Below are 26,649 nucleotides of genomic sequence, written 5' to 3'. Positions count from 1 at the left end.
GTGAGGCCCTCTCTGCTGGGGGTTCAAATCCTCCCTCGGGCATGGGTATGTGTGCTGATCTTAGCATAAGTTAGTTTAAGTAGTGTGTAAGTCTAGGGACCAATGACCTCAGCAGTTTGGTGCCTTGGGAATTCACACACATTTGAGCATTTTTGTTGAGACATTCAGAGGTGAAATGAGCAAATATTCATAATTTCTTACAGTCTATTCAGTGTACTTGCACGCTGGAAGGAACAGCCCATCCTTCACCAGTAATTATAAAAGAAGAATGTGTTTATTACAGAGTCTCTTGATCTTAAGACAATAATAAGCAACTCACTGAAAGTCTCAAAACTTTTGCAAATCTCACTCAGCTGTAAATCAGAGTTCAACTTGTAACAGCTTGATAACAATATACATTATGTTAGAACTTTTGTGGGAATGGCCTGACTAAAAGTTTTTGCCATGGAGTGAACACACAACTGATACACAGTCTTTGTGCAGTGGTGAATGGCCTTGAGATGAGATGGGAAAGTTTTTTGCCAAGCAGTCACCATTCTAAGATGGTCCTTAGGCACTGTTGTATCTCTTGACAGATTACACATATGGGCTCTGAGCACACATTTTCTTGTGTAGAGTCGAAGATAGGAGAAAGTGGTGATGACTGTTGAAGGAGTGTGGCAAAATGATAATTCAACATGGTATAGAATTTAGCGTATATCAACAAACTAAACATTACTCCAGATTATATGAACGATTTTAGAGAGGAACATTCTTGGCAAATATGTGTGCTTCTTTTACTGGGAAAAAAAGGGTGTTATACACCATCAGTTAATGTTAGATTGATGAGATGAAAGATCTATGGTGGACAATGAGGTGTATGGACATGGTCATACCAAATTTCACAAAGTGCTGGGAGAGCGACCCTCACAGTTCTGGGCACCTCGTCACATTTCTGGATGTGAGGCTCTTGCGACTACTGTTTAGAGGTCATGCAGTTCTGTGATTGTCAGTCATAACTAGTAATTGGTCACTCCCATGTAGCTCTGACTGCAGCTATGCATGCAATATAACTGCCACTTTCATGCAGTGCTCATTACATGGAATTGCTGTTTGCAGATTCCCACTCAGTCACGAGTTGCTGTCACTAGCACACTTTGCATAGTACCTGGCAGTAACAGTTGGTTTGCCTCAAAGTAATAATTAAAATCCAAGACAGTGATACTGCCATGCATATTGACACAATGAGCATATTTTTTTCTTTTTCTTGGTTGTAGCATTTGAGGGGAAAGTATTAATTGTTTTAGAATAAGTGCCTGTGAAGGTAACTGCAGTCAGTCAATCTGTGATACAGTACAGAATATTTTATGGGAATAAGAGAAATTGTAATGCACTGTATTTGTATTTCTGTAGCTGGTGCATTTATTCCTTATATTTGTTATTAACTGTAAAAATGCATTCACATTCAGATTGTTGTAGGTCATTAAATATTATAAATGTTAATTAGTTCGGCAAGTCTACATGTGATCGGTCTTTATCTGTTCCACCTTTTAGAAGTTTCAACAATTATCTCTCTTTCCTTAGGTCTTAAATGATAGTACCTTACCTTTGAAAGCTCCTGGCATTGCTTCTTCTGTTACATCTTTACTTAAATCCATTGTTCTGCTAGGTAAGTTGCTCATTTATCACTAACATAGTTCAGCTTTTCATTTGTCTCTGTAGTTTCCTGACTGTCCTGGTCATATCATACCATCAGGTTTCCTAGACATCAGTGTTTTATCCCTTAGTTACTGATACAATATGTTTTGCATTGAAACTTCGTGGCATTCTGGAAATGTTTTGGATTATTTGTTATTTTTGCAGAAATTATTTTACAAAAGAAGAATTGCCCATGTGTGTGCATTCTGTTCCAGATTGTTCATTATGCATCAGAAAATCTCTTGGGTACAAAACAGAATGCCCAACGTGTATGAAGGAAACATTCGAGTCTCATCTTCGAAGCAATAGAATATTGGATGACATTGTCACTTTGTATGTTGGGTTTAAAGGTACTCTCTTGCCAATGCTGCTACATAAGCATAACAGATTGACACTGAATGAAGTTCCATTTACTTCAGCAGACGATGCAGATGATAAGCTTGCAAATATTAAGCGGCAAGTAAAATGTATTCCAAGTGAGCGGGAAGCTACAATAATATCTGAAGAGAAACGTAACTGTGAACTATTTAATAGAGAAATTATATCAAACCCAACTTTGAAAGAAATATCAGATAATGACCTAAGAAATGTTGTAACTCCACAAAAAATCATCTTGCCCTCTCAGCTGGCTGTAGGGAGACCATCAACTTCAAAATCGTCCATCAAAATACCAGCCATGTTTACCAGCCCCAAGAAAAATGTACAAAATACAGAGCCAGCCTTAAGAAAAGTTACTTGTCCAGTATGCAATGTTGACATCCCAGAAAAGAATATAAATTTCCATTTGGATAACTGCTTGAAGCGAGAAGAAGACCAAGTGAAGATCAGGTAATGATTTCTTTCACAAATACAATTTTATTGTTGCATGTCCTCAAAACTCGTTAAGGAGAACTTGGATTATTTAGCAAGAATTTTTCTGTGATCTTTTCCCAGGAAAACAATTTGAGATTTAGCTACGTTATTATTATTATTATTATTATTATTGTTATTGTTATTGTTATTTATTGACTTGCTCATTTTTACATGGTATGATGTAATGATAAATGACTTGAACAAGTTATCACGAAATACGATATCAGACAAACAAACTGTTCTCCAGATGTTCATTGCACCTGCCTTCTGTAGTTTCCACCAGAATGAGTCCTGTAGACTCCATGCGGTCCATTTTGCAATAAAGCTGGTACATATATTATTACAAGAGCAGCTCCAAATCGCACTGACTACTGTAAGTGATTTGAAGCTGGGTCTGTTGGAGGGCTGCAGAGAGTTGTGTACCAGAGATCAAAGATGCCTCAAGTACTATCCTTTCCTGCAGATACTATCCCTCCTACAGGGAATATGGGACCCATCATTACTCATCCACTTGACTGAGTGGTATGTCAATTGTAGGTTTAGGCATCCTGCATAAGGGAGACAGGGATCAAGGAGAACACAGGATGTTGCACTCATCTCCACCTACCCACCCATCTCCGCCTACCCAACAAGTTCAAGGTGCTGTCTTCCACTGAAACTGAAACTGAGCCAGTGAGACTCACCTCCCCTGTTGGGAAACTTTTTTATCATGTGTCGAGGGGCAGCAAAAGCAAATGGATGGGAGTCTTATTAATCATCGGCAGTTCAAATATATGTCACAATGGCAGCAGGAGATAGGAAAGAACAGCAGGTGCACTCGGTTTGTATGCCTGTGGGCCTCATTCAGCATGTTAATGAGGCTCTTCCAGCAGCCATTGAGGAATCAGTGTTCAACCAACTGATTGGGGCACACTTTGGAGAAAACAGTGCTTGTCATCTGGACTCCAGGGTGATACTTTGAGCAGTCTAGTGACTATTGGAGAAGGTTGAAAGCATCAGCCTTGCTCATGGAATTTCAGTGAAGCTCACAGTCTGCAGTACTGTTCCGAAAACAGATCATGGTCCCTCATTCTGAGTCGAGTGGAGGGCTTGAACCAGAGACTATGAAAGTTCTCTGAGAGGCTCAGCTGTGACTTCCAAGACTGAGGCATTGGATTGAGAGTTCTAGGATCTCTTTAAGTGGTCAGTTGTGCTCTACACGTCAGAGGCAGCTACCCAGGTAGCTGACTTCTGTGTATGGAGAACACAAGTTTGTTTGTTTGTTTTTAAAAAAAAGATTAGACGACTCTCCATTCAATCCAGATAACTATAGCTGTAGGAAACCCAGAAGTATTAGTGTAAGATCCAGAGAAATCCCTCCTACAGGTGAGAATATTAAAATCCTATTGGTTAACTACAGAAGCATTCACAATGAAGTACTGTCATTTGAAGCATTCGAAAAAAGCATTGAAGCTCACATAATATTAGGTACAGAAAGGGGGTAAAACTTTCTAAGCTGACAGTAGTGAGATATTCTGGGAAAATTTAAGGGTGTGCTGAAAGGGTAGTGAAATGGATATGGTGTTTTGTTACAGTAGACAGGAAACTCAAATCCACCAAGATGGAAATTGAAACGGCATGCAAGATTGTGTGACCATAAAATTATAATTGGACCCCCCTATTGACCACCAGCTTACTTCCTAAAGTAACTTAAACTTTTGAGAAAACTTCAGTTCTTCGGAAGTGACAAGAAATCCTGTGAAACATTACTAAATATCTTTTCGGTAAATTACCTGGAATAGACATTCAAAACCTCACTCATGATTGAGATTACTACGTCTAACGGCAACAAATAGAGTGGTCCTCTTTGAGGACATCCACATCAGAAATCGGAAATGGTACAGTGGCCATGAGGCTGTCATAGCAGCAGTGAATGCCTAAGTTCAAAGGGCACTAAAATGAGTAGAAATATTTATATGTTCAGCAAAGTAGACAAAGGAGCAATAATGTCATACCTTTGTGAGCAACTTGAATCCTTTAGCTCAGCTCAGGAGCGCGTATAATTGGACCCTCCTATTGACCACCAGCTTACTTCCTAATGTAACTGAAACTTTTGAGAAAACTTAAGTTCTTCGGAAGTGACAAGAAATCCTGTGAAACATTACTAAATATCTTTTCGGTATATTACCTGGAATAGACATTCAAAACCTCACTCATGATTGAGATTACTACATCTAACGGCAACAAATAGATTGGTCCTCTTTGAGGACATCCACATCGGAAATCGGAAATGGTACAGTGGCCATGAGGCTGTCATAGCAGCAGTGAATGCCTAAGTACAAAGGGCACTAAAATGAGTAGAAATATTTATATGTTCAGCAAAGTAGACAAAGGAGCAATAATGTCATACCTTCGTGAGCAACTTGAATCCTTTAGCTCAGCTCAGGAGTGTGTAGAACTTTGGTGTAAGGTTAAAAGAATATTTGACTATGCACTGGATAGATATGTACCCAGCAAAACAGTTCATGATGGGAGGGACCCTCCATAGTTATAAAACAAAGCATATGGTTATAGACAGACAGAAGCTGAATGAAACACAACTGGCTGTAGAGAGTGCAATGTGTGAAGCCTTCAGTGACTACCATAGCAGTTGTCGAAAGATCTAAATGAATTCTGGTCTTGTGTAAAGGCTGTTAGTGGTACCAGAGATAATGCCCAGTCACTTATGGACAAGATAGAAATACGTCTCTCCGTTTTCATATGTTTCATTACAAACAAAAACGCAGAAGTACTGTGCCAGTTTAACCCTCATACCACTGCAAGTGAGTGAAATAGATATTAGTGTTAGAGGGGTTAAGAAACAGTGAAATTGTTAAAATTGAACAAAGCCCCAGGGCCTAATGGAAAATCAGTTGGATTCTGTATCCAATTTGCAGCTGAGTTAGTCCCTCTTTTAATTATAATCTATTGTAGACCCCCTGAACAAAAGGGAAACAACACAGGTCACACATGTACACAAGAAGGGTAGAAGAAGCAATCCACAGAACTACCATCCAGGATCGTAGACATCCATGTGCTGTAAAATCTTAGAACATGTTCCGAGCTCAAATTTAATGAGGTATCTCGAATACAATCTCCTCGTCCATGCCAACCAGAATGAATTTCAAAAATATTGGGCATGTAAAACCCAACTCAGACTTTTCTCACGTGATGTTCTGGAAGCCATTTATCAATTTATAAAAAGCATTGGATGCAATATCACACGGTCATCGACAGTTGTAGAAGAACATTGGGGTGTATCCAAGGGAAGTGTGTTGGGTCTCTTGCTGTTTGTATTGTATATTAATGACCTTCCAGAAGAAATTAGTAATAACCTCAGATTTTTTGCAGATGATGCAGGTATCTTCAATGAAGTAATCTGAATGAAGCCACAAAAGGTCTTAATAATATTTCAGAGAGGTGCAAAGATTGCTAACTTACTTTAAATGCTCAGAAATATAAAACTGTGCACTTCACAGAAAAAATGGCATCCTATGAATATAATATGTGTGGGTCACAGTTGGAATTGGTAAACTCGTACAAATATCGGGGTGTAACACTTAGTAAAGATGTTAAATGGAAAGATCACATAAGATCAGTTGTGGATAAAGCAGGTAGAACACTTAAGTTTATTGGCAGAATACTAGGGAAACACAAATAGTCTACAAAGGAGATGTTGTTCAAGTGTGTTGCATCCCTGCCATGTAGGACTAACAGGGGATATTGAACATATACAGAGAAGGGCAGCGTGGATGGTCACAGGTTTGTTTGACTTTGTGGGAGTGTGTCATGGAGATGTTAAAAGAACTGAACTGACAGACTTTTGAAGAGAGACTGAAACTATACTGAGGAATCCTACAAAGTTTCAACAACCGGCTTTAAATGATGACTCTAGCAAAATACTACAACCCCCTACTCATTGCTCCCGTAGGGGTTGTGATTAAAAGATTCGTTTAATTACAGCATGCGCAGAGGCATTTAAACAGTCATACATCCCACTCCCCATAAGTGAATGGAATGGGAAAAAGCCCTTATAACTCGTACAGTGGGACATACTCTCTACTGTGCACTTCACACTGGTTCACAGAGTATAGATATAGATGGAAATAGAGGTACTCATTCTGTTTCCAAATGGATTTTACCTCATGTGTCATCTTCTCGTTGTGCATGTGTTTTGTAAATATCGGTTTTGGATACAGTAATGTCGATGAGGAAAGTAACTTCCTCTGCTTTATTGATCATTGTTATCTCAGATGAGTTGCACCAGGTTGTGCAGTTGCAGTTATTATGCTGGCCCAAGTAAGTTTTTAATTTTTAATTTTCTGCAACAGTGAAATGATTGTATAAGCAAGGCGATTCAAAATTCTTATTACAGGCTTCTAGGGATGTTGAGGGGACTTACTAGATGAAGTTTTAATAAGGAACCCGTGTCCAGAAATGTACTGTTTGGATATAAGATCTGTTTGAGGATTGGAGCACTTTCAAGTGTACCATTTCATGGTACACACACAGCAGAGACAATGAACTCTGACCTGGATGCTGTAGAAGCATATGGTATGGGCAATGTTTTGAGTACTCACCCTCAGGTCCTCTTCAAAGTCAAGACTGCGGTGTGTCTGTGGAGCACCACAGCCAACCCTCCTAGTTTCAAATGTACCAATTTCTCACAACCAATGTTCTAGACATACAAAGCTGTTATTCGATTTCATAATTACAATAGGGACTGATGATGACACCCACTTCTTACATTCTGTGTGTAATTGCCATCATTTATTCCTTGATATTTGAGGATATATTTTGAGTAGTTCCTCATCACAATTACCTAATCTTGAATTGCTGACAGAAGTCCATTGTTCCGTGCTGACAAATTGATGTGGTCTTTGCTGAGGTTTTTCACATTTCCCGTGCTGTTCTTTTCTAGTCCAATGTATTATCTTAGTATATATTATTTCTGCATAATACCCAGGATGGTTCCAGGTGTTTCTACCAGATTGATTGGCATGTAATTATTATCTATTTTTACTGTTCTTTTATAAAGTGATGAGTTGCTGTTACGAAAATACTGCTTTAGATTCCAAGTTAGATTTTTCATGGAGCTGTCAAATATATTTTAGTTTTTAAGTTTTTTTCAGTGTAATTGAGTATTGGTATGTTTTACACCTGAGGTGTTGATTTCATTTTATGTATAAAATGGAATCAATAGCTCGGTTCTACACCTGAAAGCCCCCTTTCTCACATAGGATAGTCAGCCTTTCAACAGCTGATAGAATGATGGATACCTTACATCATAAGAATTTTCTGTGTTTTCCTCTGGATATTTTCCAGGTCCATTTTCATCAAGTTAATGGGACCGGAAGTGTAAGGCAGTACTGGAACTGCAAATGCCTTGTAGTGCTGAGGTTAATTTTTTAGTTTAATTTTGATTTCAAAATTGAAGAAATTCTGGTGATATATGTACTTGAGATGCACTGTTTCATGTTTTAAGCATCTGTTTCTCCTTGGAGGTGGTCTGAGTAATTGTAGGTGGCATATTCATTATAGGTCTCTTATGTTGCCATCACACACTTCAAAGCCAGTAGTTCGGTCTTGACCTTCCTTATGTCTATTCTCCGGGATTTTGTCTATGCCAAGTGAGATGCTTATGCTTTTTAAGTTACTATTGCTTTTAGGAGACTGGTCATCTGTGTTTTTGTGAGGTATACAGTACATACATTACATTGGATGGTAAAACATGTAACTTAAGCAATTGCTGCTTTTGATGGTAAAAGCCCCTATCTAGTAGAATTGAGGTTGCATGAAAGCGAATTGAGTGCTTAACATAAATCTGCAGAAGTTTAATCATCATCATCATCATATTTATTTTTGAATAGAGGGATTAAATTGACACAGTAATTGTTACTCCAGTTTACTTCTTGTTTCTTCAGTAGTAGGCCTGGTGACTTTAAGTGATTTTACAATATTTTGCGCAAGATATGGGGAGTTCGGAACACTACTGTATCTTTCATTTCACTGCCTATACAACATCCTGGATTCTTAGAAACGGATGTCTGATATTGATTATAAAGCACCATTGGTGTCAGTGATAACACCAGTTTTAACATTCTGCATTCAACTGACATAAGTGATCCGATCGTCATGTCTCAACTTCTTCTGAGCAACCTTATCTTTAATGTTTACATGGGACTGATAAATTAATTGAAAGGAATGGTCTTTTATCTGGCTGAAATGCAACAGTGTCAGGTCTCATAGCTGCAACTGTTCAGTTGGTATGCACTTGTTGGTTGTACAAGAGATAGAGTTACATCCAGTAGTTGTGACAGTTTTAGATGAGTGTGTATATCATTTGTTGAAGAGATCTAGTACTTCTGGAACTCTTACATGTTTGCCAATAGAAGTATGAACGCATGAACTCAACTTATTGTGCCTCTTGGGGGGGGGGGGGGGGGGGGGGGCTATTCATTCTTCGTCAAGATAGAACAGCCAATATTACATGGTATGTGATGTCAACAGTGTACTAGATGAAGTCAATACTTATCATCTTGAGTGGTTTTTCCTATAAGTTTTTAATAGTTTTGCATCCTCAAGATCTGATGTTATACATTGACTATTAAACTTCTGATTCTGCTCTCTACCTTTTGCATTCTGTGATAACTTTCTTGCAACCTCCTTAGCTTGGACAATAATTCCTCTGTTTCCATTTGACATCTTGGCTGTATTATTTGGTGCATTAGTGGTGTTATGCTACTCAATTTTATTGCTTTTCACTAGTTTCAATCTTAAATCATCATCAAACAACGGAAAGCTCAGGTTGGATTATCAACTACTGTATAAAGGATAGATTGCTACTCACCATAAAGATAACACAGTGATTTGCAGGCAGGCACAACAAAAAGACTGTGACACACTAAGCTTTTGGCCAAAGCATTAATCAGAAAAGAAAAAAGACACACACATTTATACAATCATTATTAATCAGAAAAGAAAAAAAGACACAGTCATTTATACAATCAAGCATGCATCACACCACACATGACTGCTGTCTCTTGCTGCTGAGGCCAGACTGAAACATGTCGAAAGGGAGCAACAATCCATAGTTGAGTGGGAAAGGGGGAGAGATAGCAGGGTATGGATTGGGGAAGAGGAAATAGTGCTGCCTGGCAGAGTGTGCAGGGACTAGAGGTGGCAGACAAGCCAGGTGCAGCTTTGGGAGGCTATGGGGAAGGGAGGGAGGGGAAAAAAGGGGAGCAGAAAACAGGAAAAGTTAGGTGGGTGCTTTGGCAGAGAGCAATGCACAATGCGGATGAGGGACATGAGTTGGAAAGATAGGACAGAGGGGGCAGAACTGTTGGGTGAAGGATGTGGGGACAGTAAATTATTGTAGGCGGAGGCCAGGATGATTTCAGGAGCAGAGATGTGTTGTAAGGATTATTCCCATCTGTACAGTTCAGAAAAGCTGCTGGAGGAGGGGAGGATTGAGATGAGTCGAGTTGTGAAGCAGCCATTGAAATAAATCAAGCATTTTATGTTCATCTGCATGTTGTACAGCAGGATCATCCACTTTGGTCTTGACCAGAGTTCAACAGGGCCCATTCATTCTAGTGGACATATGGTTGGTAGTCATAATAATATAAGAGGCTGAGCAATGATTGCAACAGAGCCAGTACATGAACTGGCTGTTTTCACAGGTGGCTTGGCCTCTGATGGAGTGGGGTAAGCCTGTGACCGGACTGCCATATGAAGTATTGGGTGGGCGGATTGAACAAGTCTTGTACCTTTTGTCTTGCACAGGGATATAATCCCTGTGGCAAAGCGTTGGTATTGGGAGTGGCATAGAGATGGACAAGGATGTTGTGGAGATTGGATGGGCAATGGAAAACCACCTTAGGTTGGGTGAGAAGGATCTTGGGTAGGATGTCCCTTATTTCAGGGTATGATGATAGATAATCAAACCTCCGATAAAGGACGTAGTTCAGTTTGCTTCAGTCTGGGGTGGTATTTGGTGACAAGGAGGAAGCGGTTTTTTTTAGCTGGTTCTTGGGGGGGGGGGGGGTCGTGTGGAACTATGGCACAGGAAATCTGTTTGCAGAGTATCGGACTATGTCTGTGGGGAGTGCCTGCCTGTAAAGGTCTTTGTGAGACCTTCAGCATACTGGTCAAGGAAGCTGACATAATGGCAGATACACCGACCCCAGGTGGCTAGGGCTAGATGGGGCGGGATTTTTTGGTGTGGAAGGGATGGAAGCTGTTGAAACACAGGTATTGTTGCTGGTTGGTGGGTTTAATATGGGCAGAGATGTTGATGGAGCCCTCAGAGAGGAGGTGGTCAACATCCAGGAAGGTGGCATGCTTGGTTGAGAAAGACCAAGTGAATTGGATGGAAGAAAAAGGTTGTGAAGGAATGAGGATAGGGTGTCTTGGTCATGAGTCCAGATCAAGAAGATACTATCAATGAACATGAATCAGATCAGGGGTTTGGAGTTTTGGGAGGCTGGGAAGGTTTCCTGTAGACAGTCCATAAACAGGTTGGCATAAAAGGGTGCCACGCAGGAGCCCATGGCTGTGCAACAATTTGGGATTTGTTTGTATACCTTCCTCGCAAAGGAGAACTAGTTGGTGTTAAGATGTAGCTAATTAAATCATCATATTGCGGAAATATGCAGTTGCAGAAGTCACAACAAAAAGACTGTCCTAAAGTTAACTTTCAGCCAACAAGGCCTTTGTCAGAAGTAGACAACACACACACACACACACACACACACACACACACACACGTGACCACAGTCTCTGGCAGCTGGATCCAGACTGTGAGCAGCAGTGCATTATGGCAGAGGCAACTGGGTGGGGGTGAGGAGGAGGCTGGGGCGGGGAGGGGGAGGGATAGCAGAGTGGGGGTGGGGGACGATAAATTACTGCTAGGAGCATGCTGGGATGAGGTGGAGACTAGGGCAGCTAGATGCATCAGGAGGTTAGGCCGAGGGCAAGAGAAAGGGGGAGGGTAGTGGAGAAGTAAAAAGACTAGGTGTGTTCATGGAGAGGGCTGTGTAGTGCTGGAATGGGAACAGGGAAGGGGTAGATGGGTAAGGACAATGACTAACAAAGGTTGAGGCCACCACCTCTCATCATGCCCTGAAATGAGAAATGCCCTTCCTACTATTCATCCCACTCCCCCACAGTGGTGTTCTGCTGCCCACCGAATCTACAACATCCTTGTCCATCCCTCCAAACTTCTGCTCCCAACCCTTTGCCTCATGCCTCATATGCCTGTAGTACACCTAGATGCAAGACCTGTCCCATACATCTTCCCACCACCGCCTACTCCAGTCTGGTCACAAACGTCACCTATCCCTACCTGCAGAACCAGTCATGTGATCTACAAGCTAAGCTGCAACCACTGTGCTCCATTCTTCGTGGGCATGACAACCAACAAGCTGTCTTGTCAGTATGAATGGCCTCTGACAATGTGTGGCCAAGAAACTACTGGACCACCCTGTTGTTGAGCAAGCTACCCAACACAACATCATTTCAATCACTGCTTCACAGCCTGTGCCATCTGGATCCTTCCCACCAACACCAGCTTTTCTGAATGGTGCAGGTGGGAACTCTCCCTGCAATGTATCCTATGGTCCTGTAACGCTCCTGGCCTCAACTTTTGTTAGGCATTGCCCATGCTCTTGCCCTTGTTCCCGTTTCAGCACTACACAGCTCTCTATTCCACCAACACACCCAGTCTTTTTACCTCTCTCCATTGTGGTACCCCACCTCTCTCCCTCACCTTCTGTCTAACCTCCCGACTGCACCTAGTTGCCCTACTCTCCACGTCATCCCTCCATGTTCCAAGCAGAACTTTACAGTCCCTTGCCCGTACTCTGCTATCCCTCTCCCTCCCCACCCCAACCTCCTCTGCCGCCTGGAAAGCCGTGCAGTTCTAGGCACTACATTCTGGAACCGGGCGACAGCTATGGTCGCAGATTCGAATCCTGCCTCGGGCATGGATGTGTGTGATGTCCTTAGGTTAGTTAGGTTTAATTAGTTCTAAGTTCTAGGCGACTGATGACCTCAGAAGTTAACTGCTTGTGTCTGTATATGTGTGGATGGATATGAGTGTGTGTGCGAGTGTATACCTGTCCTTTTTTCCCCCTAAGGTAAGTCTTTCCACTCCCAGGATTGGAATGACTCCTTACCCTCTCCCTTAAAACCCACATCCTTTTGTCTTTTCCTCTCCTTCCCTCTTTCCTGATGAGGCAACAGTTTGTTGCGAAAGCTTGAATTTTGTGTGTATGTTTGTGTTTGTTTGTGTGTCTATCGACGTACCAACGCTTTCGTTTGGTGAGTCACATCATCCTTGTTTTTAGGTATATATAAAGGACAGGTATACACTCGCACACACACACACACACACACACACACACACACACACACACACACACACACATATCCATCCGCACATACACAGACACAGGCAGAAATTTTTGGATATGTGTGTGTGTGTGTGTGTGTGTGCGCGAGTGTATACCTGTCCTTATTTCCTTTTTTCCCCCTAAGGTAAGTCTTTCCGCTCCCGGGATTGGAATGACTCCTTACCCTCTCCCTTAAAACCCACATCCTTTCGTCTTTCCCTCTCCTCCCCTCTTTCCTGATGAGGCAACAGTTTGTTGCGATAGCTTGAATTTCATGTGTATGTTTGTGTGTCTATCGACCTGCCAGCACTTTTGTTCGGTAAGTCACATCATCTATAAAAAAAACCCATTGCTGAATGTTCCAAAATTGTTTGCATGTTGTTCTGTAATGATCTTGTGTTTTGGAATGTATCTCTCAGCCTGGAAAACAAAGTACTGAAGCCACAACCAAAACATAATGTTACACAATGAAGGTTCACCTTAAGACCGAAATTCAGTCCTTTGGTGAGTCATTTACAAACTCTACTAAATGAGAAAACAGGAAATGGATAAATGTGTGTTCAGACACAATTTAGTTGATGGTTGTGTGGTGACTATTGTGGACCATGCACTATAAAATAGTCAGCATTGTAAGAGGGAATCAAATATAAAATTTGCAGTGATAAACACTCTGTAAGGGATAGAAGCAGTAATCAAAATGGAAAGAAGCAAAACAGTCATAAAAATGAAGTGATTAAAAAGATTTCCATAAGAATGAATTGAGGGTGAGATTTCAGTAGAATTAGTTGATGGAAGATATTTCCACAGAATGAACTGACCGAAGAGATTTCCATAGTGCTAACAAAATCCTTTTTGGAGAACTTACTAACAAAGTTTGAAAATTGCACCACTTTTCATTAAGAGAAAAAAAAGAAGAAAATTGGCATAGGATCCAGTGCACTGATGTCCATCTGTGGGAAGCCACAGAAACAAGTCTGTAAGCTACATTACACCTTCCTGCTACTGGATGCAGTTTAAGGGTACAAACATGGATCTTAGAGTCAACAGTGGCTCAGGGGCATGCAAGTAATGGTGTCTGTCCCATATAAGCAGTAACCAAGTGTCATCTTTTCATTGAGCCTTGATACGAAACCTAAAGAAATAGAAATACTGACAGATAGGTTCACTGCTAATGAACATAACCAATAATGTTCAGATCTGTTCCATGCTGGGATGCAAATCCTAGCCAAGATGGTCTGGGGGCAGCAGCTCAGTCATTTACTATTTACCTGGCGAAATCATTTTTCTAAAACACTCGACTAAGTAGTTTTCTACAAATATATTTACCAACCACCAGGCTGAGAACCATGCAGAAACAAAGTTAAGCCAAATCAACTATTCTGACAAATTTACCAGACAACTTCCATAGTTTCCTTCCATAGCCAAGACTCAGCTGTCTGATTTTATTGAAATGCAACTCCTGGCTGTAGGTCCCCCACCACGTCACCACATCTCTTCTGGAGGCGTGCGATTGGCCTGCCTGTCAGGCCCTTGGCAGAGGAGTCTGCTGTCCAGAGGCTATGAAGGAACAAACTGGTCATGAATCTGACACTTCACGTGAAGATGATGAGTAAGAAACTTGTCAAAACATTGCAACAACACAATGCCATGACTTTACTGATGATCTGAGATTATTTCATCATTGATTCCCAGTACAGTCGAAAGCTTCGTTGTTCCAGTTTTTCTGTCCTGTTTCTCTTTTCTGCACCTGCAATGAAAGTACCACATTTACTTCTATAAGATCAAGATTTTTCCCAAATTCGTCGTTAAAAAATGCAGGGTCATCTTGCACTCACAGATTGAGCTTTGGCTGTTGAGGGTAATGTTTTTATTTTGTGTAATAGCCTAACAGAGAGATTGTTTTACATTCACAGATGAAGCTTTGGTTGTTGAGGTCACACATGTATTTCTGTTGGTGATTTCAGAAAGGTGAGAAGGGAACCAGTGCGACCAGCCTGGCTAAGCACTAGGACAGATGTGGGGCAAACAGGAAGCAAATTTCACCATATTGTCAACCATGGAGATGCATTCCATGTATCTTGAGTTTTATGAATAACTATCACTACTGCAATTTTCCTGAATCCAAATGTAGTCAGCAGTGAACTGATTTTAAAGGTAGACAACTGCTGAACAGTAATATATCTTTGTACAGGAGACAATTTAATGCTAACATTAAGCCTAGAATACTATACCAATTTTGAAACCTTTCATGCCAGTACCTTCATCAATTTGACTACCACAGCTAGGTTTGGCCAGGAAAATGATTAAAAGTGAAACAGCGATAGAATTATAAACCATTTAATGTAGGGAAGTTAAAGAAAAATATGTTTTGAGGTTTACATGGTCTTTCCATTCCAATAAATTGCAAAAATTCACACCACATAGGTTCACAAACAAAAGGGTGTTGATATATGTTTTTCACCCACTGGGAACAATATGGAATAAGTACTCAGAAGAAAATTGCATCAACTCTTTCACGATAATTTGAATGATTGCATGCCAAGAGCATTGAATACAAACAGTAGCTACAGAAACAACAAAAACTAAAACTAAACTCTGCCCGAGCAGGTCATGAAGACCCAACGGTACCGACGAGCTGCCATATCGTCCTCGGCACACAAGCGTTGCTGGATGCAGATATGGAGAGCCATGTGGTCAACTCACTGCTCTCCCAGCCATATGTCAATTTATGGGACTGGAACCGGTACTTGTCAATCATGTAGCTCCACAGTTTGCCTCACAAGGGCAGAGTGCACCCTGCTTGCTGACAGTACTTGGCAAACCCAGTAGTGATCCATCCAAGTGCCAGCCCAGCCTGGCAGCACTTAACTTTGGTAATCTGATGGGAACTGGTGTTGCCACTGCAGCAAGACCATTTACAGAAACAACCAAAGAAAAAAAATACTACATCAGTTAATATAATGAATCAAAAGTCATCACATCACAAGTCGTTCTGCTCATTGCTGAGCTTCATGACTCAATGAACCAAGCATCTCCATCCCGAATCGTTACCAGCTTCTCTTAGAACCTACTGAAGAGTTAGACCCAAGATCTTCCTGATTTGGTCAGTCCACCTGTTCCTGCTCTTTCTCTCACTCTCTTGCCCTCGATCTTCCCTTCCATGTTATTTTCTCCAGGTTTTTTCAATCTCTTCTCAAAATATGGCCAACGAACTGGAGAATTTTTTGATGGACATGAAAAGAAAGGTGCTTGGAGATATTGAGTTTCTCACTAATGGACACATTTGTTCTTTCAGTCCATTTTACGCACAGCATCCTGCTCCAGCACCAAAGGCCAAATGCATCAGTGCACTGTTTGTCTCTGGCTATCAAGGTTCAAGTCCCCCAACCATAAAAGAAGGTGAAAAACATGAGTGTTTCAACAAACCAAACATTTGTGGTATTCCTTATTGCTGTGTTCTGCTAGATCTTGGTGAACTTCTTCATAGTGACTCACCCTAGCATAATACGTCTTTATACCTCATCCTCATAGCTTCCTGTGTCCCAGATTGTTGACCCAAGACAGGTGAAGGAATACATGACTTCCAGTTCCTTTAATTGACCTGACAGTTTAACTTTTACTCATCAATTATCATGAATTTAGACTTGCTAAGGTTGAGGTCTAATCCATGTGATAGATTAATGTCCTTTACTTTTGCTAATAACTGATCAAGTTTGTCTTCACTGTTGGCTAAAAGCAAGGTGTCATCAGAAAATTAATACACTACTGGCCATTAAAATTACTACACCCAGAAGAAATGCAGATGGTAAACAGGTACTCATTGGACAAATATATTATACTAGAAATGACAAGTGATTACATTTTCACGCAATTAGGGTGCATAGATCCTGAGAAATCAGTACCCAGAACAACCACCTCTGGCCGTAATAACGGCCTTGATATGCCTGGGCATTGAGTCGAACAGAGCTTGGATGACGTATACAGGTACAGCTGCCCATGCAGCTTCAACACGATACCACAGTTCATCAAGAGTAGTGACGCGTATTGTGACGAGCCAGTTGCTCGGCCTCCATTGACCAGACATTTTCAATTGGTGGGAGATCTGGAGAATGTGATGGCCATGGCAGCAGTCGAACATTTGCTGTATCCAGAAAGGCCCGCACAGGACCGGCAACACGCGGCCGTGCATTATCCTGCTGAAATGCAGTGTTTTGCAGGGATCGAATGGAGGGTAGAGCCACAGGTCGTAACACATCTGAAATGTAACGTTCACTGTTCAAAGTGCTGTCAATGCGAACAAGAGGTGACCGAGACGTGTAACCAATGGCACTCCATACCATCAAGCCGGGTATGGCGATGACGAATACACGCTTCCAATGTGCGTTCACCGCGATGTCACCAAACACGGATGTGACCATCATGATGCTGTAAACAGAACCTGGATTCATCCGAAATAATGAAGTTTTGCCATTCGTGCACCCAGGTTCGTCGTTGAGTACACCATCGCAGGCGCTTCTGTCTGTGATGCAGCGTCAAGGGTAACCACAGCCATGGTCTCCGAGCTGATAGTCCATGCTGCTGCAAACATTGTTTAACTGTTCGTGCAGATGGTTGTTGTCTTGCTAACGTCCCCATCTGTTGACTCAGGGATCGAGACGTGGCTGCACGATCCGTTACAGCCATGCGGATAAGATGCCTGTCATCTCAACTGCTAGTGATACGAGGCCGTTGGGGTCCAGCATGGTGTTCCGTATTACCCTCCTGAACCCACCGATTCCATATTCTGCTAACAGTAATTGGATCTCGATCTACGCGAGCAGCAATGCCACGATACAACAAACCGCAGTCGCGATAGGCTACAATCCAACCTTTATCAAAAGTGATGGTATGCATTTCTTTTCTGTACACGAGGCATCACAACAACGTTTCACCAGGCAACACCGGTCAGCTGCTGTTTGTGTATGAGAAATCTGCAGTGCTGTCAAATTGTGGGACACCAACCACTGCAAGCACATCTCACAACTTGTCCCAGACAACACAGTCAAAAGCTTTCTTACAATCAAGGAAGCAAATGAAGACAGACCAACACAACTCTTGTGATTTCTTAATTATTTGTCATATGTTGAGTATCTGTTCACGAGTTCCGTTTCCTTAAATAGAACCTGCTTATTCTGTGGATATGTGAGGCTGAATGTATGGGTTCAAATGCTGGTTCAGGCTGTAGAGCAAAATTTCACTTGTGTGGGATATGAGAGTAATGATTCAGTAGTTGGAGCAGTTACTGATTGACCCATTCTTGTGTAGTGGGGTGACGAGAGACTTTGATCAGTCTTCACTCCCTTGTTTCCCATACTCTTGTACACTTTGAGTGCATGTAGTAATGCATTCTCTGTTTTGCTGGGTATGATTGTAGCTTCCAATTTAAGTTTATCAAATACTTCACTTTCCATGCTGTTGTTTATTGTTAATCCCAGAATATAGCCTTTTACTGTACTGTTTCCATCAAGCAACAGCTTCTTCCTTGTATCCTGTAGGGTTGCCATTCCCATCATCTACCACCCAAGCACAAGGATTAAATTCACTGGTGATGCTTTTGAGTTTCTTGAAGAGGTCACGTACGTGATTGTGATTATGATGTTGCTCCGTTTCATCAGAGATACCGTTAATGTAGTGTGATTTTTCCTCTCTGCAATACCGTTGTATTTCTGTGCAAAGGATCTTATATCTGTCTTGATCCTGTGTGTTGTGGATACAAGTTTTCTTCAGATTGCTTCTCTCTTCTGTTAGTTGTAGTGTGGGTTGTAATATCTAAGGATGCTCTGCACCTTGTGGTCATTCTGATGTCAGAAGTGTGAGGAAATGACCTCTGTCATTTGGTCCCATGCTTTTGATGCTGGTGCATATTTAGTAAGGCTGATGTTATGGATCCTTGGTCTTACAAACTCACTGAATTGATGAAGAGCTTCCTTGTTTGTGAGTTGTAGTTGTCTTTCTCTGCCCTTCTTGGTGGGTTGGACGGCAGACTGTGAGCACTTCCACAGTCAGCTCCAAGAAAGGTCTTACAGTCCATTACCGAAGTGTTCCAACATCCTCACACTAGGACGAAGTTTCTAAGCCTATCACCAGGTGATATGCAAGTGTACAGTCGTCTTTGGTGAAGGTGGTACATAGTGTTACAGACAGTCAAGTCATTACTCACACAGAAATCTAGTAAGTACCTGCCTCGGTCATTTCTCTCAAGAAGACTATAATGTCCAGCCACAGATTATAAATGTGTGTCTTTGGTAGTATCAAAAGTAACTTGACAAAAAATGTGGAAACACAAGAAGTACATATACCTAACGAAATAATCAGAATAGCTGATATAAAAATGAATACAGTATCTCAAAAAGATACAAAAAATAAATCAAAGCTGCACTTGACTAAAGCATATGGCTACACATCGCAAATGGCCTCTTCACTATAAATGTTGCATTGAGGAATTGTACGAAATTGACTTCGAAGGAAAAATGCTCTGGGGGAGAGGTAACTCATCCCCACAATGTGAATTCCTTCAGCCTGCATGAGTGTTGCTGATGGCATGTATTGCACAGAATCTCATGATGTTCCCAGTGTACAGGTGCATAACACACTACATGGTTGCTTTTCATCATCCTTCTCAGCTTATAGCTGCTCTCTCTGCAAATGTGGTGTTTTTTTAGACTGAGAGGGCTGGATGTGGGATGCAGCTCCTTAGTCTGTGTTGGGAATTGCTGGAGGAGAGATGGCGTTTTTCTTCCTTTTGTTTTGGACACTGTTCAAAGACGTTTGTATCTTCAACATATTTTCTATTCTCTGCTTCACATTCCGATGTTGCCCTGCAAAGCCATTCCTTCGACAAAGCATCTGTGAGGGAGAACACGAAATCCAGCCAAGACAGATTCTGTTCACTCCATTCCACATCATGGGCCCCATAGAAATAATGCATATAAATGGTGTAGGCATTTATTGTGGCAATATTTATCACATTGTACAAATAACAGATTTGCCACTGCTTTGTTTTTCTGCTGGCATTTGCAGTGTGGCACATCAGGTCGAATGTATCAACGCCAGATTTTGTCTCATCAGGTAACCACCGTAAATGAAGGAGGATGTAATTGTATGCTGGTTTACAAAATTTATGTCGACGAATTCAACTGGACGTTCCCTGTTAGTCAACCAAATTTTTCCCAGGGTGGTGAGCTTGTAGTCAGACTTCACCTTCATGAAAAGTGGAATGGACATGAACCAATTGTCCAAGGTTAAATTTCGATTCAAACCTTTGATAGGTTGACTGAGTTTTCCGACAAAAAAATCTGCTGCAGGTGTTCCAGCCAGAGTTGTACCCTTCCCCAAATATGGCCCTGCTTGTATCATGTATTTTGTCCCACTTCATACAGTATTATGATTTTCATTTCATATTTGTCTGACTTGTTGGGAATGTACATCTTGAATGCGACCTGATCGCGGAATCCAACTAGTACCTCGTGAATAATGACTTAGGCACCAGGTTTACAGTGCTGCAAACAGTTCTCTCGCAACATATCCAAAACCTTTCTCACTGGAGGTAGCTTATCATTGGGATCTCATGAAGTTCTGATGTCAAATCAAAGGCAGTTTATGATACAGTCAAATCGAGCCTTGGAAATTGTAGCCAAAAACTGGGCATCACATCTACTCTCGTTGAAAAGAATGTGGATTGGAAGATGATTTGTCTTCAGGCCAGTGCTGAGTATAAGCAGCCCCAGAGTAGCTTTCAGCTCACTTTTGCTGGTTTCCGATGTCTAACTGATGAGTTCATACTCTGTGCATTGCTCAGCGATTTCAGCATTTGTGCTAAGTAACTTTTTGTAGAGAATGTCATCAGAGAAAAATATCTCAAAACATTTTAGAATGTCGCATGTATATCCAGTGAAAGCAGTCAGTCCTTGGTGAATATGGACTATGTTCATTGGTGATGTTTCACCAGTGGTTTCACACTGACTTTTTGTTTTCCAGCATATTCCTGTCTTAGACATTAGCTCGTCTTCAGATGACTTAAAGGCATATTGGAAGTTGTCCCCACAGAACGATATTGTGACTGACAACTGGGAAGGTTCCGAGGAACTCTTCTTCGTTACTTGTGTTTTGCAGATTTTTTGGGCCAGTTTTTCTGGGATGAAAATTTGACTGTTTTGCCAACAAACAGTTCCTTCTCAATTTGGGCCATCTTTGTGTTGAGTGTTTCTTCATCCCAGTTTGATGTGAAGTCGATGTGTCATCAGAAATGGTGTCTTCTTGCTTGATGTTGCATTCTTCATAAGAATCATCATGTTGTATGTCAAGAGCTGATTCCATTGCTTCCAAAACTCTCGGTTTTGGGAAAATTGTCAGAACCTAAAAAGAAATGAATGTTATGGAATAGATATCACAACCTGCTTGAAACCAAAACGTTCTTTTCAACAAACATCGAATTAGACACCTATAGCAAATTGGTTGCTTAATACTAAACATTCATTGAATTGAAAAGTCAGTTTTGATTGTGAATTTTACACATTGGCCGTTTCGATGAATCAGCATTTACATGCACACCTCTACCTTCGTTGATTCAACCCTGTAACTCTCGTACGAAACGTGGTTTATGTCACTTCTGCCAGCAGAATCATGGAACCAACTAGACCCCCCCCCCCCCCCGCCCCCCAGACACTGCTGTGAAGATGCTGTGCCCCTCCCAGCCGCAATAAAAGGGGGGGTTGGTAGGTTATTGAGTTGTTGGTTAAATTGACTATCAGTAGTATTCTAGGGTTAATATGTCCCCACAGAATATCTGAACTGCGGCACAAAAAATGAACATGGGTTCAACAACAGCAATAAACCTTATACTGCTCCTCAGCACTGTTGATTTTCAAAGTTGACAACTAAGAATGATGTGCTTTGTTAGGCTGAAGTGGTCGGACTTCTGACATTTCAGCATCAGGGAACTGAGATGACAACATTCAGTGATGCAATAATATTAAATTTTAGTGAGTGGCAATGGATTCAGTGACCGTATTGAGAAACATAGACCTAAAGCACCTAAATATAGAAGGGAAATCGCCGTAATATGATGTGCAAAATGTTGTTTGAGTCAACTGTTTGTTCATCAGAATGTTTCTTGTCTTTACTTGCTCACTAAATTCTAAAATAACTGAAACATGTCATTGTTATAGAGAGTTCATTGCTGAATTTTATTGAAATACAGTTGTCATTCATGTGTTGAAAATTTAAGAGCAATAAATGCAGTTTGCTGGTAGACTTCAAGCAGAGAATTGAAAATCGCCAGATACTTAGGAGCACAGTAAAAGATACTTCATTGGCCACTCCTATAGTTTATTAGAATATATGGAGTTTCAAACATATCTAAAAATGTAAAAATATTATAACCAACCTAACACAATTGATATACCACTACTACATAAGTGATGTGCTTTACCTAATGAAATCATTCTTCAGAACAGTGTACATACCTTTACACATTTTAGGTATTATTGTACTGTGTGCTTGCATGGACATAGCAGTCAAAAATTCTAAATCTGTGTAACATCTCCCCCCCCCCCCCCCCATCCTGCCCCAACCCCCCCTCCTTAGGGATCATAATGCTGCTGCCAACCTTCATATGGTGGTATTGCTTTCCTGGATTTCCCGCTTTATGTGAGCAGTCACCATAATCGCTTTGGCTATCCGAGCATGCTTTCTGCCCAACCCAAATCCTAACTTATTGCATGCTACTGCTGTAGTATTCCCCTGTCCATTTTCCTCACTGCTCACAGCATCTAACATGAGTCACACAAGAGGTCAGACCTGGGGTGCACCCTCATTGAAGAGATCATGATATGCCATCAAGAGTTAACTATTATTATTGCAAGTGTGATGTCTGTTCTCTCAGACATGTCTGAAAGAACACATATAATAGTAACGTAAAAGTAGTTGCCTACACAGACAGGAACTAGAATCTAAACAGTACATTGTTTGCCCAGTCAGTATATTCAGGAGGCTAATGGTTTCCAAGCGATTAATAAGTCAGCTGCTTGTCAGGCATTCATCAGTGTTTTCCAGAGATGCTGGTCAGGACTCATTGAAATGGCTGGAAGGATTTAACTGAGTCACCAAATACAACAGCTAGGATGACATGAACTGTTTGGCAAACGCGTACTTTTACTTGGATGGAACAGTCCAGCTGTGGTTCGAAAACAGTGAAGAGAAGCTTCAATAATTTGACAAATTCCAGGTCAAATTGAAGGAAACCATTTGGTGACATTCGACAAAAAGTCAGTTTGTAGTTGTGGTCTTCAGTCCAGAGAATGGTTCAATGCAGCTCTCCATACCACTCTATCCTGTGCAAGCCTCTTCATCTCTGAGTGACTACTGCACCCTACATCCTTCTGAATGTGTTTAGTGTATTCATCACTTTGTCTCTCTCTATGATTTTTACCCTCCATGCTTCCCTCCAATACTAAAGTGGTGATCTCTTGATGCCTCAGAACGTGACCTACCAACCAATCCTTTCTTCTAGTCAGATTGTGCCACAAATTCCTCTTCTCTCCAATTCTGTTCAGTACCACCTCATTAGTTGTGTGATCTACCTATCAAATCTTCAGTATTCTTCTGTAGCACCACCTTTCAAAAGCTTCTATTCTCTTCTTGTCTAAACTGTTAATCTTCAATGTTTCACTTCCATTTATAGCTACACTCCATACAAATACTTTCAGAAAGGACTTCCTGACACTTAAATCTGTACTCGATATTAACAAATTTCTCTGCTTCAGAAATGATTTTCTTGCCATTGTCTGTCTGCATTATATATCTTCCCTACATTGGTCATCATCAGTTATTTTGCTTCCCAAATAACGTAACTTATCTACTCATTTCCTAATCTAATTCCCTCAGCATCACTTGATTTAATTAGAACACATGCCATTATCTTCGTTTTGCTTTCCTTAATGTTCATCTTACATCCTCCTTTCAAGACACTGTCGATTCCGTTCAACTGATCTTCCAAATCCTTTGCTGTCTCTGACTGAATTACAATGCCATCGGCAAACCTCAAGTTTTTATTTCTTCTCCCTGGACTTTAATTCCTACTCCAAATTTTTCTGTTGTTTCCTTTACTGCTTGCTCAATAAACAGAGCGAACGTCAGGGACAGGCTACAACCCTGTCTCAATCCCTTCTCAAGCACTGCTTCCCTTTCATGTCCTGCGACTCTTATAACTGCCATCTGGTTTCTGTACAAATTGTATTTGACCCCTGTCACCTTTAGAATTTGAAAGAGAGTTTGCAGTCAACATTGTCATTGTCAAAAGCTTGCTTTAAGTCTACAAATGATATAAACGTAGGTTTGCCTTTCCTTAACCTATCTCCTATGAAAAGTCGTAGGGTCAGTATTGCTTCGCATGTTCCTGCGTTTCTCCGGACTCCAAACTGATCTTCCCTGAGGTAGGGTTCTACCAGTTTTTCCATTCTTGTGTAAAGGATTTGTGTTAGTATTTGGAAGCCGTGTCTTGTTAAACTAATAGTTCGGTAATTTTCACACTTGTCAACACCTGCTTTCTTTGGAATTGGAATTATTGTATTCTTCTTGAAGGCTGAAGGTATTTCACTTGTCACATACATCTTGCTCTCAAGTGGAAGAGTTTTGTCATGGCTGGCTCACCCAAGGCTACCAGTAGTTCTAATGGAATGTTGTCTACTTCCGGGGCCTCGTTTCGACTCGGGTCTTTCAGTGCCCTGTCAAATTCTTCACACAGTATCACATCTCCCATTCCCTCTCCACCTTTATCTATGTCCGCTTCCATTTCCATAATACTGTCCTCAAGTACATCTCCCTTGTGTGGACCTTCTATATACTCCTTCCCCCTTTCTGCTCTCCCTCCTTTGCTTAGGACTGGTATTCCATCTGAACTCTTGATATTCATACAGGTGGTTCTCTTTCCTTCAAAGGTCTCTTTAATTTCCTGTAGACAGTATCTGTCTTACCCCTCGTGATATATGCTTCTATATCCTTATACTTGTGCTTTAGCCATCCCTGCTTAGCCATTTTACAGTTCCTGTCGATCTCATTTTTGAGGCATTTGTATTCCTTTTCACGTGCTTCATTTACTGCATTTTTATACTATCTTCTTTCATCAGTTAAATTCAACATCTCTTCTGTTACCCAAGTGTTTCTACTAGCCTTCGTCTTTTTATCTGCTTGAACCTCTGCTCTGCCTTCAGTATTCCATCTCTCAAAGCTACCCATTGTTCTTGTACTGTATTCTTTTTTCCCATTCTTGTCAGTCGTTCCCTAATGCTCCCTCTAAAACTCTCTAGAACTTCTGGTTCTTTCAGTTTATCCAAGTCCCAGCTCCTTAAATTCCTACCTTTTTGCAATTTCTTCAGTTTTAATCTACTGTTCATAATCAATAAACTGTGGTCAGAGTCCACATCTGCCTCTGGAAATGTCTTATAATTTAAAACCTGGTGCTGAAATCTCTTGTGTTACCATTATAGAATCCATCTGAAATCTTCCAGTGTCCCCAGGCCCCTTCCATGAATACAGTCGTCTTTCATGATTCTTAAACCAAGTGTCAGCTATCATTAAGTTGTGCTCTGTGCAAAATTCTACCAATTTGCTTTCTCTCTCATTCTTTACCCCAGTCCATATTCGCCTACTACCTTTCCTTTTCTTCCTTTTCCTACTATCGAATTCTTGGCCCCCATGACTATTAAATTTTTGTCTCCCTACTCTGTCTGAATAATTTCTCTTATCGCATCATACACATCTTCAATCTCTTCTTCATATGCGGAGTTAGTTAACATATAAACTTGTAATACTGTAGCAGGTATGGGCTTCGTGTCTATCTTGGCTACAATAATGCATTCACTGTGCTATTCGTAGTAGCTTATCCGTGTTCCCATTTTTTATTCGTTATTAAACCTACTCCTACATTACTCACATTTGATTTTGTATTTATAACTCTGTATTCACTTGTCCAGAAGTCTTGTTCCCCCTGCCGCCAAACTTCGCTAATTTCCACTGTATCTAACTTAACCTGTCCATTTCCCTTTCTAAATTTTCTAACGTACATGCCTGGTTAAGGGATCTGACATTCCATGCTCTGATCTGTAGCACACTAGTTTTGTTTCTCCTGATAACGACATGCTCCTGAGTAGTCCCCACCTGGAGATCCGAATGGGGGACTATTTTACCTCCAAAATATTTTACCCAAGAGAACATTACGACCACTTAACCATACAGTAAAGCTGCATGCCCTCGGGGAAAATTATGGCTGTAGTTTCCTCATGCTTTCAGCCGTTCACAGTACCAGCACATCAGGGCCATTTTACTTGACATTACAAGGCCAAATCAGTCAATCATCCAGAATATTGGCCCTGCAATTACTGAAAAGGCTGATGCCCCTCTTCTGGAACCACATGTTTGGCTGGCCTCTCAACAGACACCTGTCCGTTGTGGTTGCACCTACGGTATGGCTATCTGTATCGCTGAGTCATGCAAGCCTGCCCATCAGTGGCAAGTTCCATGGTTCATGAGGGAGCCAAGTCAGTTTAGGACAGGGCCCAAAATCATGACAAAATGACACAACGATGTGTACGGAATATTTTGGCTCTCTATAACAATGTGGCTCTGAATATGACAGAAGCTGACAAAATTTCACATTTGATGAAAGGAG

The 26,649-nt window shown here is 41.1% G+C and overlaps 1 protein-coding gene across 10 annotated transcripts in view; it reads left to right on the top strand.

Annotated features, from left to right (window-relative positions):
* Positions 1–26,649, top strand: part of LOC126481532 (E3 ubiquitin-protein ligase RAD18-like) — a 94,100-nt gene that overhangs the window by 19,255 nt on the left and 48,196 nt on the right. For 9 of the 10 annotated variants that reach the window (XM_050105360.1, XM_050105351.1, XM_050105411.1 and 6 more), the window contains exon 4: positions 1,893–2,505. In XM_050105360.1, coding sequence (XP_049961317.1) covers positions 1,893–2,505 — 613 coding nt within the window. Of the gene's footprint in view, positions 1–1,563; positions 1,649–1,892; positions 2,506–26,649 lie in introns of all 10 variants that reach the window. The other variant, XM_050105422.1, reaches the window with a different exon arrangement.

This window comes from Schistocerca serialis, chromosome 1 (assembly GCF_023864345.2).
Source record: "Schistocerca serialis cubense isolate TAMUIC-IGC-003099 chromosome 1, iqSchSeri2.2, whole genome shotgun sequence".
Lineage (NCBI taxonomy): Eukaryota > Metazoa > Arthropoda > Insecta > Orthoptera > Acrididae > Schistocerca > Schistocerca serialis.
This window is presented reverse-complemented; position numbering and strand designations above follow the sequence as displayed.